At 45.8% G+C, this 16,941-nt stretch overlaps 1 protein-coding gene across 5 annotated transcripts in view; it reads right to left on the reverse strand.

Annotated features, from left to right (window-relative positions):
- Positions 1-16,941, reverse strand: part of LOC119167801 (beta-hexosaminidase subunit alpha) — a 608,225-nt gene that overhangs the window by 39,489 nt on the left and 551,795 nt on the right. For all 5 annotated transcript variants that reach the window (XM_075882394.1, XM_075882390.1, XM_075882391.1 and 2 more), the window contains one exon: positions 11,408-11,512. In XM_075882394.1, the coding sequence (XP_075738509.1) occupies positions 11,412-11,512 (101 nt within the window). In that variant the 3' untranslated portion in view covers positions 11,408-11,411. The remainder of the gene's footprint in view (positions 1-11,407; positions 11,513-16,941) is intronic.

Raw genomic sequence — 16,941 nt, forward strand, 5'->3', positions numbered from 1 at the left:
GGTTGCCTCCTCAGACGAGCTCGGCCTCTTCTTCTTGAAGTTCTCAATCTGATCAATCAAGAATAAAGCTGCAAGTTCCTTTTCTTTCGCCCTTTCCTTGATGAAAGAAACATCCGCAACCAGGACGTACTCGTGCAGCTTTTTCAATTCCATTTTGTACTTGTGGACGGTCTGTTGCAGTCGAAGAAGCTGGCTCCTCAACTACTTTTCTTTTCTTGTCCACTTCGCTTTCTCAGCGACAAGCACACTTGAAGTTGACCTGTTGCCAACCTGGACGCCTTGTTCACGCAAGTTGGCCTCCGACGATGTATCGCGCAACAATCCTACATATCCGCCACTGCTGAAGCACGCGGAGTCGCTGCGCGCCATTGTAGCACTCACTCGTTTGTCGATGCTTGCTGTATTTCTCGCGGGAGTTGATTTCGGCTGGAGATGGGGCAGGTATTCTTCAAAAACTGACGACACAGCCCCTTTCTTTAGGCGTCGCCGCTTGCCTTCGATGAAGTCCTCTTCTTTGAAATGACGACTGCATACTTTGGTGTAGCATGAAGTGGTGTTCGGCGACCACTTGTCTCGTCGTATTGAGGCAAGCCAGCACACTCGAGCGTCTGTGTCAGCGGGTAGTTCATGAAAGGAAAGCCCTCTCGGTTTCTTTTTCTCATCCGATTTGCAGAGCGGAACACAGCAGTAGGTCATCGTAAAGCATTCTACGCATGTAGTTGCCGAAAACTGTCCCACAAAATGAAGTTGCGCACCACTGAATGGGCTGCACGCAACACCCGGACAGAATGGCAACAGCGGCACCCTGTTTACCCAGCGCCCCTAGCGGGAGCGGAGAAAAGTGGCGTTCGACGGCCCCCCGATGGCGGTATGCCCGGTACATATTTTTATACAGGAGGCACTGGTCAGGCAAAGTCAGCCATCTACTCACGGAAAGGCATCCCGACCGTTTTCCTAAAGGCCTATTTTTTCACATTGTTTCCCATCTACACAAATACCGCCAACATTTACTTCTTCCGTACAATACAAAAATCAAGACATCATTCAAGCACCCAATGAACTTGACTCTTCATCTTGCTTACGTAAGCCACCACCTGGTTTTGCGCCCACTAGCTCTTTCGGTGTTCGTTACCCTTACCACACGCCTCACGATAATTATTTTTATTCATTTATTCAGAATACTGTCAATCCCGTGATGGTATTATTACAGGAGGTGTGTCACATAGTACACCGTTAAAACAAGCAATACACAGACTAAGATAGTTGGAAGAACTTGAAATTTGAAGCGAATATCTCAATCATAGTGCGAAATTCTCCGTAGTGATAGGCAAAGAGCCTTTATGAAAATAAACATAAGATGAAATGCTGGGGCTAGCAAAAAAAACACAAATACATAACGAAATTGTGCAGACAGAGTTAAAACTTGCGACATCTTCGATTCAGGAAATCACGTCTAAATAAAAGTCAACACACACTCACTCGCTCGATTACCAACTTCATCTACTGTCGGCTCTGTCAACACGGTGGGGTGCAGGGCATTATAAGCGCGAATGGCTCGCGGCAAAAAATTGTGGTCAAAAACATTATTCTTGAAGGGATACTCATCAAGTGTGTGAAAATGTTTATTTCGTGTTTGGCGCTTACTGTTAACCTGAACATAATTATTCGGTTTTATTTTCAAAGAGTTGTGTAGCACCAGATACAAAAATCTCAGGCTATGAAGCTTGGCGCGGCTTGCCAGGGTGGGCAGATCCGCTCTTACCAAAAGAGCAGTAGGTTAGTCAGTACGCCTATAACGGTTATAGATAAAACGGACGGATATCGCTAGATACACAACAGACCATTTCAAATATTGGCCAAATACCTTCTCAAGCCATTGCCATTCCAAAACTGGTTGTTCTTCAGAAACACTGAGCTTAATGCTCCCACCAAAATACAAAAATTCGGAATGGGAAGCAAATCAAACCATGTTCGTGGTGATGTCGTCTTCTGGAGCTGGACCAACCGAATATCGAAGCAGTATGGAGTCACAATTGAACACAAGTCTCACCAAAAAAAAAACAAAAGCCATCTACTGCTTTTCTTGACCCATTCATGCTTGCATCCCACTCGTAAACTACGCCTCAAAAAAGAGATGGAGACAATAAGAAATAAATTAAGACATAAAAGCACTCCTTCCACACCAGAAGCACTCAGTCATCACGTCGTCACAATTAGTCAAGAAGAATGCAAAATAGAAGTAAAGCGTCTGTAGGACGCAGAATCCAACGCATCAGACATCCGAACTTCTAACGCTACAAGGACTCCCAACTTTATTCGTTCTTCAATACTTTCAAGGCTGTGTCATTAACATTTTCTTCGTTGAAGGCATGGTTATGCTCTCCAGAACACAACAGCCAACCTCGGCCACCTGAGGTCGCCTAGATATAACCAGACTGCCTTTCCTGTGAACGTTTTTGTGCAAGTATAAGAAACTACCATGTGGCATGAAACTAGTTCATTTTCTGGCATTTCTGTTTTATTATGTGATAATCCACTTCTGTATGCTTTAGAGTTTGTATATCGCGCATTTTTTCGGGAGAGGCAGGCCATGCGACGTAAGAAGATAGCGATTGTTGGTACAGGTCGAGAAAAAAGTGAGAATGAAACAAACATGGTATATGCGCGAGGTCCCATCTCGTAGTCTTTATAGCGTCACAAAAACAATAAATATTCATGGTCGCCCCGAAACTCCCAGTATTCCTTGACTTTCCGCTCCCAAGCTTTCGCTGATTCTAAATAACTTCACGTTCTTAACACAAATGCCTGAACTGCCGTTAGTAAATTGAAAATTCTTAAAGCTCCCATTTTAGGTTGCTATCCTCAAGTAATTGTCATGACCAAACATTGTTGCACAATGATATCGAACATGCAGTGGTGTTTCCTCCGTCCTATCGGGTGTATTGTCCTGAATTAAGTACTAGAGTTGCCGGGATGGCTGTTACAGTAAAACAAACTATAAATGCTGCCCCTTTACCACAGGTCGGTCTCTTAGAAATCATTTCAATAAAGTTTTCTTGCTGGGGTAGATCACGGTGGCACAATGCGACTCCGCTCCTGCACCTCCGCGCAGCGTCGACGCTACTCAACCGAGTTCCAGGTGATAAGAACACTCTCGCCCACAAGAAGATACAAATTATGCGTGTGGGGCCGCGATGAAGCAGTTGTAACTACAACTAGGTACTTCATCCTTGGTGTAGACGCATTAAACTTATGTGTACTCGCATCTGGTGACCAGCACAAGAAATTTACCGCACCGCCAAGACCGACCAGGACGCGATCGGGAACCAGTAGAATAACTACGAGAGCAACTGCAGGCCCAACAAAAGCTTATCGCCGAACCGTAGCAAAGCAACTGACAAAAACCACACTCATAAAAAAATCCTCCTCAGCCGCACTCGGGCAACGCCCCTCAGAGCTCTCCTCCAACGAGCACTACCATTCCTTCCACCGACACGGACGTCTATCGCGTCACTGCCAAGCTCCCCCACCCCCATTTGGGCAGAGTCATCCTAGGTGTGGTTCGCGCAAGTCGAGGCGCAGTTATTCCTCGTACTTATCATCCAGGACCGGACGAGCTACGAGTACGTCATCGTTCACTTGGTTTCTCGCTTCGCAGCCACGGTCCATGACATATTCGCGAATCCACCAGCCAATGACTGCTATATGCACTTGAAGATAGAACTGATTCGACGGCTGTCACCTTCAGAGAACGAGAAAATTTTAAACTCCTTCAGCACGAAGTGCTCGGTGACCGCAAGCCTTTGCCGCTCCTGAGTGGTATGGGTGCCCTTGACGGCAGCATACGTGTTGACGACTCTCTCCTCCAAATATTGGGGCTCAACCGTTCACCCTGTCACATTCAGACCATCCTCCAGGTTAAGCCGAACCCGCCACTGGATGAGCTCGCAGAAATTGCCAATTGCCGACCACGTCTTCAGCGCCTCTATACCCCAGCCACCTGTTTTTGTCGATGCCGCTGCCAACCCGGAGCACAACTCCGAGCTCGCTAGCTCCATCGACGAAATTTCCCATCAAGTGGATTCTATTCGAAGGCATCTGGATCAACGCCCTCCCTTGTGCCCCGAAACATACCCCCAAAGCCTAAGCCGAAAAGCCGATACAACGCACGAAAGCGATGACGGCCGCTGCTACTATCAATGGCCCTTCGGTGATTGAGCCCGCAAATGCCAACCACTCTGTTCAGCTGGACGGTGAAGAAAGTTTAACGGTAGCCCACAGAGACGGCTGCGAGCTGCCAACTTAGAGGTCGTCGCATTATTGTCACCGACGAAGTCAGTGGGCGAAGGTTCCTCATTCACATTGGTTATACCATCTGCCACTCCAGGCAAGGGGCCGTCTGACAAGGCAAGATTGACTGCAGCCCTTGGAGGAAGAAAAAACTGAAAATAGAACCTATCCTATCCCAATGCATTGGGAGAAGTGTGGCAGAAGTGACGTCAAATTTATGGGGCAAACCAACCCGAAAGGGGCAAACAAAACAGCAGACGCTCCGCGGCGTGCTCTAAGCGCTGGTTCGCTTCTGCGCGGACTTATAGCTCCGGCATAAACTAAACGCGTATTGCATGGTTAAGATGCAGTGAAATGTTACAAGCACACGTTTCCAAAATTGTTCGTGCTTGGCTGGCCCGTGCGCTCGTGCTAAAATACTTCGTGGAGTGTTTTTTTTTTTGCAACAGCACCGAAAGCAACGGTACGTGTCGTAATCAAAATCATTCAGCCCCTGCATCATTGTATTCAAACTCACCCGGCAGTGACTTACTTGTCTACTCGCCATGAGGCCTTTCTTTTCTTTCTCTTAGCCAGATTTCCCAGTCTTCAGGCGGATTAGCAGTTCTTTGCCCATATATAGTGCCAGTTTGGCACTGCATGATTTCGAAAGATTGCTTCTCAGCTATTCCGCGCAAGGCCAGCCTAGTCCTTGACACTTCACGTCGGTAGGAAGGTACCACTGTATTGTACACGTGATTGTGCACGTATAGTGTGTAATTTCAGGGCGCGCGCACACAACACGCAGCGAGCGCACACCGTACAATACAAACACGTTTATACCGTTAACAATAAAAGTTTATTGTCCTTCCGTATGAACGACACAACTTCTAAAAATGCGACACGGTGCCTACAACGCTAAAAACGAAAATTCACGTGTGTTCTAGCTCAGTTGACGCAATGAGTAAGAACCAACATAGCGTACAGCTGAGAGCTCCGCATGCAAATACTTTGCATTATTGATCAACAGTGAAGGTAACATACGTGAAAGGTGCCACCAGATACACCCGGTGGTGCAAGTGATTCACACCGAGTATACACTACAGCTGATAATTGCGCAGCCTTCCTAAAGCACGCAAGAGAAGTAGCATTCGTGCATTGACTCGCTGCCAGCAGAAAACACCTAGCATTCAGCCGGCGCCGCTTCAAAGGCCGCTGCGGCGGCCGGCTGCTCGCCGAAAATCGCGAAATGTTTGTCTGCTTTTCCGCAAGGAGGTAGTGCGGCTGTGTGTGATGCGGTGGCTTCACAAATATGACGCCATGGCCTCTTCTATATTTTTTCCTTCCTCCATGCTGCAGCCTTGCGCTGGAGCAGCCAGGAGGGGCAGCTTGCATTGTTCGATGGATGTTTGCTGCTTTTGTGTATGCAGTAGGGGTGCTCTGAAGGGCACGTTTCTTGTTTCTGGCGATCGCTGCACCAGAAACGGCGGTCGTCACGCGAGTGGTGTTGGTTGCGTGGCCGAAACAGCCGCAACCATGGAGGAAGAAAAAATATAGGAGAGGCCATGACGTCATATTCGTGAAGCCGCCGTATCGAAAACTTCCGCACTACCTGTTAGCGGGGAAGCAGATAAACACTTCGCAATTTTTTGGCGAGCAGCTAGCCATTACAGTGGCCTTGAAAGCAGCGCCGGCGGAGTGGTTGGTGTTCTCTAAAAGCAGCGAGTGAATTCGCAAGTGCCGCTTCTTTGGCGTGTTTTTTAGGTAAGCTGTGTGGCACCTGGCTGTAGAGTATACTCCGTGCGAATAGCGTGCACCGCCGGATGTATCTGGTGGCGATTTTCACGTATCTTTGCTTCATTGTTGACCAATACTAATTGGTATTTGCATGCGGAGCTCTCAGCTGTATGCTACGTTAGTTCTGACTCATTGCATCTACTGATATAGGACGCATGCGAATTTTCGTTATTGGTGTTGTAGGCACTGTTTGGCGTTTTTAGAAGTTGTGTCGTTCATACGGAAGGACAATAAACTTTTCTTGTTATCGGAATAAATGTGTATGTAGTGTACAGTGCGCGCACACTGCTTGTTGTGTGCGCGTGCACTGGAATTACATACTTTACGTGCACGATCGCGTATACAATACAGCGGTGCCTTCTTATCCTCTGTTCTTACCGACGTGAAGTACGTCAAGGACTAAACTGGCGTTGGACATAATAGCTACGAAGCAAGCTAAACGAGCAAAGAACTGCCAATCAGCCCGAAGATAGGGAAATTTGGCAAAGAGAAAAAAAAAGGCCTTACGGTGAGTAGAACGCGTTCGAATACTATGAAGCAGGGGCTGATTGATTTTGAAGACGACACATATCGGTGATTTCTGTGCTGTTGTACAAAAACACTGAACGAAGTATTTCAGCACGCCATGCTCGGGCCTGCCACGAACGAACAGTTTTTGAGAGGTGTGCTCACAACATTTTACTGCATGCAAATCATACAACACGCCGGGGCTTTAAGTCAGCGCAGAAGCGAACCAGCACTGAGAGCACGCCGCTTAGCTTCTGCTCTTCTGTTTGCCCTATACAGGTTTGTTTGCCCCATAAATTTAACTTCACTTCCGCCATACATCTCACAAGGCATTGGGGTAGGATAGGGCCTCTCCTCAGTTTTTTCCATCCTCCATGGACGCAACGGGCGCATTGGAGGGGCCGATTTTAGCGCGGGCGGACTGGCCTCCGTAGTTTAAGAGGAACACCTCCGCTGGTACGGTGATTCCTTCAAAGGTAATGTGACACACCTGCCACGGTGTGCACAAGAGACGACCGAAACGGCTGAGTCGAAGTTTTCCGCGATGTCAACGGCATTAAAGCCCTCGTCGATGCCGTACACAACGCCCAAGCAGGTGTTGTCTGTGAGTAGCTCTAACCTGACGTTCAGGGAGCAGATTCTCCGTAGCTCGACTAGCTCCGCAGGGCCCGCAGCTGGTTGAAAGTCCACAGCGACGAGGTTGCGTTGAAGTTAGACACGGACGCGTCAGTTGGCGGCAAATCCAGAAAAAACGCCGCAATAGAGTCGCGAGACATGGCGAGGTACATTTATTTCTTCCCCACTGGTCTAAAACTGATTGTGACACCGCGTTTCCTCAAAATTGTTCGAGAGGCAGGGGCGACAGGCTCGGGCTCCACAGTCTGGTTGATTTCGGTGGCCGGATTGAAGGAGGAGGTCGGGGAAAGGGGGAGATAAAGCGTGGAGTGGCGACTTCACTTGGTGTGCCCATCGTGTCTCACGTTGCAGATGGCGAAGGTGGCTTCTTGTGCTCCTAAGAGGAGCTGGAGACGGACGAGGTGTCAGTCTCTGTTGAGTCTGGTCAAAAAGGGGTGCCCTGGGTAGAGGTTTCCCACTTCGCATGTGCGGGCGATGGTGGCGATGGATTTTATATGTAGGCAGGACTTGAGACGGGGCGTGCTGTGATGACAGTTGCCGCCAATTTCGCAGGCTCTGAGTGGACTTTCGCTCCAGGTTCTCCTCCTGTGGGTTCTGTCTGCTTCCTCTTCTTTTTCTCTGTAGCCGGTACTTCAAAATTGTGCGTGTGGTGGGCGAGTGCGCCCTGTTGCGCTTGCTCTTCGTGAAAGAGCTTGTGGGGCTGCGATCGAGTGTGGTGGGTGGCTACAGAAGGTGGGCCTATGTCCTTGATAAGATCGTCGAGGTTCAATCCGCTTTCTATGGCTGGCCCATAAAAGGGCTGCGCGTGTACGGTTGCGTAAATCAAAAGGAGGTCGGCGAAAGTGAATAGAAGAGACGTCCTTTCGCCCTGAAATCAAACACCAAACTCCACAACCGCTCAGGATAACGACTCCTACGGAAAAGCAAAAGCTTTCCACATATTCCAACAATCAAGCCAGTCCTGTGCTTCTTGCTGCCACGCAATACTTCGGGACTTCTTAATCTCATCGGCCCACTCAAAACTTGTTCTCCTCCTCGCGCGTAAGTTCTCTGTGAATCCGGTCATTTATATTTACTGACCAGTGGCTATCCTGCCTACGGGCTACGTCACTGGCCCATGTTAATTTCTTCCTTTTAATTTGACCTGATATACTTAACCGCTGATCGTGCCGCTTTCTTCCGGTCCTTCTCTTCTCTGCTTCTGTCTCTTGAAGGGGCCTTGCAACACTTTTTGAACACTGTCAGAAAACGCTGCAGATTGGTAGTAGAGACTCCCGAGAACACGCGAGGCAAATATTATAGCGCAGCTGTCAGCCTGGTTTTCTCAGTTTTTGATCAAAGTTAGCTAATCATTGTTTTATCTTCCCTCTAGAAATGGTGTAAGATGCTTAAAAATCAAGAAAAAAAACCATCTATCAGCAGTTGGCTGATTTGAACACAGCGTGCTCAGTCGTTAAAGAAGCCGCCGCTGGAGGCCACGACTTGTCCACGCGCGTGCGCGCGATCACACTAAAAAGCCGCGCATAAAAAAAAACAGAAAAAAAAGTGCTCAAGGTCAACAGGTGCGCGTGATGTATTTTATTCGTCCCTGCAATCCCTACCTGCTCAGCTTTCAGCGCTTTCATCGGGACAAAAAAAAACAGATAGTGTGATGGCAGCAGGCAACAAATATTTGTAACTACACTCGCACAGGACGGATTCTTAAAAGTTGTGCGGCGTTGAATTCGTGAGACAACCAGAATTGGTGAGCTCTTCTAGTAAATTACTTCCATGCTTACTTGAAAAAAATCACAGCATACCCACGAACTGAATGATAATGAGTGGCGTTAAGCGTCGACCTGTCCATCCGTTCATGCATCCTCAAGTCTCTTTATTTGCTGTGACGTTGCAACTTTACAAGTCAAATTTACCGCTTTAGGCGAAGCGTTGGCTCACCGCTGACTTTAGATGTAGCGTCCTATATCAGTGCGGAATAATTTACATCAATCTCACATTTTTTCTACAGCGCTTCTTGCCGAAAATTTTTTGAATCAACTTCAAAACGACAGGGATGCCAAGCAGACTCATCGTCACGCTCCTCTGTGCCTTCACAACAAAACGAGAGATGCACGTGGGACAAACCACGTGGACAGACACGCCGTGTTTTTTTAAAAGGCGATGGTCATTCTTGGGGACCTTCGAGAAAAAAATTTTGGTCTGTCTGTCTGTACATTTGTCTGTTTGTCCGTTCTAACGATACCTCAAACGGCAACAAACAGCTGACCCCATCCGCAGCGCCCACCAATATTGCTCAAGGTTTTGCGTTCATAGTTGTGCGATTGTCAAATAAAGATGCAAATATTGCGCATATCTGAGGCGCCATAACAACACGTCCATGTTTTGCATGTCTGCCTTTGCACTAGAAGAGGCACACACAAGTAACTCTAAGGACTGTAGCGTTTAACGCGCTGCGCTGACACTGCAACGCGATGCTCAAGAAAGTGTTTTTAATGCTTTGCTACAATGGCACGGTGGTGGCATCTGCCCGTCGCTTTGCATTCTACACCTTATCACCTCCGAGACTGCCGTGCATCTTTCTCCGCGGGCGCACACGCCTTTGTTTCGAAGATAACTGCAAGGTGGCACTCGTGTACAACATGCCTAGATGCGCTTGTTCGCCTCCGTTACACGCTCGAGGCACTCTAAAGCCGCGCCTTCAGAATACCATTCACCAGTTTTCTTGTGCGGAACATCAAATAAACGCTTTTTTTTTTACTTTCTCCAGACGCAAGACTATCATCTTTCGACGAAATATATAGTGTAACATCAAGATTCGCACCATTTTTTACTTAATACCCTCCGGCTATTTTGGTAAATAGCATACTTTTCTTAAATGTATACTTTTGAGAGCAAGTAAAGCAAGTCTGTTTTCAAGTCTTGTAAAAAATAAATCATTACATGTTGGTGCAAAATATGGAACGAAATGGCATAGTGATACTATGGTCATTGAGTTTGTTGAGGTTTCACTTCTATCTCAATTTCACAGAAACGTTTATGCAATACACCTTGCATACAAAAGAATGAAGCAAGTTTATATTGGATATTGTTGCAAATAACTGTGTTTTACACTCGGCAAACAAGCACCACGAAATTCAAGAAACGTGACCTATAGGAAAGCAGATCTGAAACTGGTACTTCCAATATTTTCCAGGGGAGTACTTGCACAACTTATAGAGCCCGTGTAGACACTAGCGCCAGATTCCCCTCAAGGTAATATTGTTATAAGCTCCATGGTATATATTTTTCTTTGAGGAACCCTTGACGGCAGCCATGACGGTGAGCGTACAATGCACATACTTGCGTATGGACGCACATCTATGCATTTTAAACGTGCATGTGTTTATCCGATAGTGGCCGTGAGAGCGATCGCGGACCACATTTTGTCTGCCTGCTATGATCACAAAGCACGTGATCTTTTTACAAGCTGGCAGCTCACTAATTATCTTTTGCATTGTACTTTAAGGCATTCAGTCTCTCACAACAAGACCCTTGCTATGAATGAACAAAGAAAGGCTTTCATTTCACCAGTAGGCAAAAAAGTGTTTTACACTTGCCGTCATGGCCATTATTGGCAGGAACAACGAATCCGCGTGTAAATGCGCATACCCTTCAACGTGGATGGGAGGAAGATCACCATTGTACGTCTTTGGTAGAGCGTCAGAAGCAGAAATCAGTGAATGGTTCTGCGGGAACCTATGCTTACTTCCACTTTAGTTTTCATTCATTTACATCACAAAAACATCCTGTACTTTCTTTGGCTATCTTGTCGATTGGTACTTATTAATTTTGGGCTTAAAAAAGAAAAGTGAGTCCTTGAAATTTCCCTGTTTGCTTTCGTGCTTTGGATATGTCTAGACGCCTGCTGAATACTTCTCGCTGTTTGAAGGTCACTTTTCTAATGTTCCTTTACAAATATGAGTCCGCATGTAGAGAAAGCAGTTTCTCAAATATAGTCAGTAAGAAGGCCACTTTTTTAACGTTCCCTACTTTCGCATGCGCAGATAAATCAAGAAAACATCCTTATTTGAGCATGACGGGTACGTACATTTTAGGGCGTCGTTAGGACTCCCGCTTTTGATTTATGATAGCCTGAAGCGCTAAGATATATGAACGTACTCTGCCTCCTGAATGCATGCTATATTGAACTGTGATCCTTTACCTTCTCATTCTGCAGCGATGCTCCTCAAGCCTGGGTGCCGCCTCATCCACGCTGTCCACCGTGACTTGACTCCAGAGTCGTTCAGCCGCCGCTGATGCCCTTGGCCTGTTGCAGATAGAAGAAGAACTCAACTACACCTTTCAGGCCATAGCGGCGCGAATAGACGTGTAAGGAGAGTTGGGGGCCAATTTAAAAACTGCACTCCACATTGAGAGAAGAAGTTAAAGTTTCGGCAAAGGGGTGAATACTACACTGAATGTCGTAAAAACATATTTGAATATCACACGAAGCGAGGCCAGCTTTTTGAGGCACAATAATAATTGTAGTAAGCATGCGCTTCCTGAGAAATGTTGAAATGCTTTGCTGACTGCCTTGGTCTGCTCGTGTCCAAGGCAATCTGTCCCTAACCTTGCCTTCTCAAAGAGTGGTTGTTGGAGGGAATCAGACTGAAGAGTCGATGAACAGGACGAAAGGTTTATTTAGATCATTACAGAATGAAAATTCGAAAAATTTTTTTTTGTCGAAAAAAAAGTGGCAGGCATTCGCCTGCCGCTTTTTGTTCTTTCGCAGTCCCTACATGCCAGACCTAGAGAAACATACAACGACGTTTTCACCAAATCAGGTAACTTGTTTGAACGTCATTTAGCCAGCATCACCTCCAACATAACCACAAACACAACCCAAGAACGTGTAATGTTTCGGCAATGCTGTCGTATCTGGAGAATCATGCCTCCAGCAAACTTGATCTGTTTAGTTCGTCGTCCATGCTCTCGAACTGTGGTCGCAGGCCAGGCAACTCTAATGACATGTGCCTGGACATCTGGCATGGATTTGGATGTCGGTAGCCTATTAGTCACAAAAACACAGCGTGGTAATCTGGCGTACGTCTTCGGTGGAAAGTCGGTGTCGCGGTCTCTCTTTCTTGGGCATATAGGCGTCACGTGCAGCATTTCTGCGTCGGCACCAGCGACAGTAGTGCTGCGCGGAGGAGTTACAACCACGCACCTCCCAGTACATGAAAATCAGCCGGGCGACTTCACGCTCTTCCTTATTGTCACAAAGTAAGGCGGCTCCATTTATTCTGCCGCGACACCCGCGGAAAAGGGTGGCTCGCCAATCGCAACCACTCCTTCGCGGCTGGTCATAAAGGGGGGGTCATAAAGAGGGGGTTTCAGAGTCAATCATTACTGCAGACATGTAGCTCAAAGAACCTCACACAAACAGAGCAAACACCAAAAGAACAACCAAGGCGCCACAACAGTACACCGTGCACAAGCGTTCGGAATCTACATTTATTATGCCAGGTTTATCAAGAAAAAATGCTCATAAAGGAACGCAAAACTGTGAGAATCACTGCATTTTGGCACTTTAGAAGTGCATCAAGCAAAACAAGTGACCGTGTTCTCTTTTTCATTGTACGCAAGTCAAGAATCGTTGATATATAATGAGATGAGCCCACATGGGAACTATTTATTTAAATGTTACAAGATATCTATCAAGCGAAAGGGCAAGTGTACGCTCCGAACGCAATCCAGACTGCTACAACGTTCATCAGCATTCCCATTACTTTTTGCTTTTTAAGTCAGATAAAAAGCTTGTACATCTGGAGAACAAAGCTCTGTCGGAGCATGCGTCCTCGTTTTTTAGATATTCATTACACTCAGACTCTTTTAGAGTTCATCGACAAAAACAGAATCATAAAGAAAACAATATTTCCAAATAACGTACTCTTTACACTACTCCACATCTCTTAACATTTTCTTGTCACCGTCCCCGGCTCATTTGATTACATGGGGGTACATCAATACAAAAACAAAATGGATTAACCTGCCAACAAACATGCCCGTCTCGTTAATGTTATAAGATACCGCCGCCCATATGGAAAGCAAAAAAGATGTTTAGAGCGCCTTAACTCTAGACTGCTAATGGCCAACAGAAACACATGCGACTAAATTACTACACAAAGAAAACTTTCGCATGGACTCTGAAAAACTCCTAAACAATAATCTTGCTTCCTCACGCTACCTCAAAGCCAACTAGCATCATACTTGTAACCTACTTGTAGGACGTACTCTGACGCACGCTCTTGTGCTTGTCGTTTTGAAACTGCACAACGCTTATATTCAAAAGACAAGCAGACATCGTCTAATAAAATAAGTGAAACCTAAAAGATGTTACGCATATCATATCCAATAGCCTACATACTTAAAGGAAGCATTCAAAAACCCAAAATATCAAACGTTTAAAGCAGAACAGAGAAGTTCGGTGGCAACCATACTTCGAAAGCTTTTGCTTGTCACTCAATTCGCTGCACCGATTAGTTTTGTTCCCAAACCGTCTTCGTAATGCTCCAGCACATTACATAGACGCGTCAGTTACAAGACAACCCTCCTGAAATAAGCCTTTGATGAACACTTAAAATACCAGAAGAACCCACTGGGTATGCGCTGTCTAACTTTTTGAAAAACTAATTCTTATTATCAGCACGGCTGAAATTCTCTCATCATACTCATGCTCCATGGGGCTTCTGTTTTCAAACCCTCTCTGCTTATAAAAAACAACAAACTACTGCTGCCGAGCTCACCCTATTCATACAATGCTTCCTTTACGCACGCGAGATAAACAAGCTACCGAAACCTGCTCCGTCTCTTAACTTGTGAATTCGTTTGAATGACATCCTGTGGGGTTTTGTTTTGAGAGTCTTTAGAGTTCGCTCGCAGTTACAGATGAGGCTTAACCTTGCTCGTTCTTCATTGAAACGCTTTGTTCGGCGGTTAGGCCGTGTGGCCTTTGTTCCACGAAAAGAAGAAAACCGTAAATGTGGAGCGATAACGAGTCTCAACTCTTTATTCTTACTACGTGCACCGCTCTCCTGTACTGTGGCTTTTCGTCGTCGAGATAATTTTTTTCGACACTTCACCTCTTCCGCCACTTGCACAAACCTTACGCATAAATGGACGTTATTTTTAACTACGCACTGTCTGATTGTGTGGTCTCTTTGGCTGCAGTGTGGCATCCTTTGCTATAGTGTTTGTGGTCCGGAACACATCAGTCTCCTTCTTTCAGGGCCGTTTCTGCAAACATTGTTCCCAGTTACAAATTTTGCGCTGGTGCCCTCAAACCTACCCATTATAGAGGACCTATCGTGCTCAGAAACTTTCTCGTTTGCATTTTCTGCGAATACTAGGGAGCCTAGCAATTTTTGAGGCAGCTCCACTTCACCTCTCACTACTTTAAGGCTACTGGAAGCAGCCTGATCGCCGCAAAAACCCTGCTGTATGTTCCTTTCTCTGAACCTTCTTCGTGCACAGTGACGTTACGTCTAGCCACTTCTTTCTGGGTTGCAACTTAAAAATGTACTAGGCTGAAGTCTTTCTTTTACTTGCTACTTTGTGAATCTCAGTTCGCTCACAAAAGCTTCTAAAAACCAGGTGAACTCCTCGCCAACAGCCGTCCTTTCTTTATGCCGCCCATGTTTTCTACGAGGCTGTTTTTCACCTCATATTGCCTTGACATTTTTCACGTGGCACCTTTAATAACAATGACTTAAAAGACGCTTGGAATGTAGGTGTAATGGTTGCAACAAAGTTTTATTTGTGAGTGCGGCACTTATCATGTCTTTTCTCGTTCGAGTACTTGACCTGACGCTGCCCCAATCAATTTACTTTGAACCCTAACCAACTACCCCACCTTTCCATTATTCCGCAATGCATTTCTAATAGTATACAGGGTTTTTCTCTCCATTTCGACGTCCAACTACAAAACCCTGCCAGCTTGGCGTCTCCCATCGCCATTTGTGTGTGCAAAGCCAGAACTGCGTCTTGGTACAGAAGAAAAGATCTGCGCCCTAATGAAATTCAGGCTCTCTTCGCAAGCTTCACACTTTCATTGCACTATTCTTGTCAAATGTGCCGCCTTCTCTCTTCATAATGTGGTGTATATCCCGTTACCACAGAAACCTTTCGCGGGTGGTGAGCTACAAGAATCGAGACAACCCTTGAGGACAGTGACTATTCCGTGAGTGGAGCCGTATGGTTGACTGCACTACAGAATTTTTCCATCACTCCTTCTGCAGCGTCTTCCCAGAAAAGCCAAGGTGACTCCTCCAGAAAGTAATGTGTTGTTGGGTGATCACTGTGTCCCTGAGCGACACCTTCGAGTGCTTCAAAAAGGTCCCAAGTTCATCACGGAACCCTGCATCTTACCACCCAGACTAAGCTGGGTGTGCAACATCGCCCGCCAAGTACAAGAATGTGTTCGTCCACATTTCATCTTGGAAGCCATGGACGTGGTGTCTTACACTTCTCCCTGTTCCCATAAGCCACCTAGCATTCTTCCAGTGATGAACTACATGCTTGATAATTATCTTTTTAAACTGGATTTAGACAAAAGGTGTTTTTAGTTATTTTACACGAGAGAACGTACTATTGTAAAGCACAAGCTGTCATAGCAAAAAACTTATGCGCTTCCGAAAAAGCTAACAAGATGGGCGCACGTTAAGGGACTCCCGGTGGACGAAATTTCTGGAGCCTTCCACTACGGCATCTCTCATAATCATATGGTTGTTTCGGAACGGTAAACCCCAGATATCAATCATCAATGAAAAAGCTGGCAAGATTAAAGAACAAGCTGTGCCTTTGGTAAACGATGCACGAATCGATCATCTTGTCAAAGACATAAAGAAAGTCAAAAAACACCCTCGCGATATTTTTTTAGTGTTAAAACACATGAGGTATATATGCCCTTTAAATTCATAGTGTCTGAAAGAAATACCGGGCAATGCATTGTGTCATGGTATATTCAAAAGAATTTGTCCTGTCTTAACATGGATGGCCCATACCAAATCTCTAGTTTATCTTGTTTGGTACAGCACCTTAAAAAGCAGGCTCTAAAAGATTGCGCTGGTCTGATCGTATACGTTGATGGATTGTTATTTCCATTACCGCACAATGAACTCATGCAAAGTGTTAAGATATGCATTGCACAGTTTAATAATGAGCTTCTGTTTACGACAACGAGTTTCGTTTCTCTCGAATCCTTTTTCGAAATCTTTATGTACCTAAAATCTACCGTCATTGGTTGGCAAGACAATGTTTTGCGTCAGAAAACAGCCGTTAGCAACGGATCAAGAGTAGCACCCGTGTTAAGCGATATTTTTAGACGTTTCTGCAGGAAGCCTAGCAGCCACTTTGGTGAAGGTATTCGCTATGTTTGTAGGTATGTTGATGATTACCTGGTAATTTTGTATAATGACCCAAGCCCAGGCTGATGACCGAGAGGACTATAAAGTGTTTTCAGAATTGTGGTCATGGTGTTCGGCTTACGTCCGAAATAATAAAGCAGAACCTGCTGCAATTATCGTGATTAACGCCTGCTGTTCACTCTACAGCATATATGTTGGAAGTGCCTACGAAGATTGAAAAAACCTTTCTTCCATGCTCTTCTGCGTACTCAAAACTCATGAAAAATGGCATTAGATTTTCTACAGTGTGCTCTTCATTCAAAAAGCTATGCCATCATCAAGTTTCAGACAG

This window comes from Rhipicephalus microplus, unplaced genomic scaffold (genome assembly GCF_043290135.1).
Source record: "Rhipicephalus microplus isolate Deutch F79 unplaced genomic scaffold, USDA_Rmic scaffold_12, whole genome shotgun sequence".
Classification (NCBI taxonomy): domain Eukaryota; kingdom Metazoa; phylum Arthropoda; class Arachnida; order Ixodida; family Ixodidae; genus Rhipicephalus; species Rhipicephalus microplus.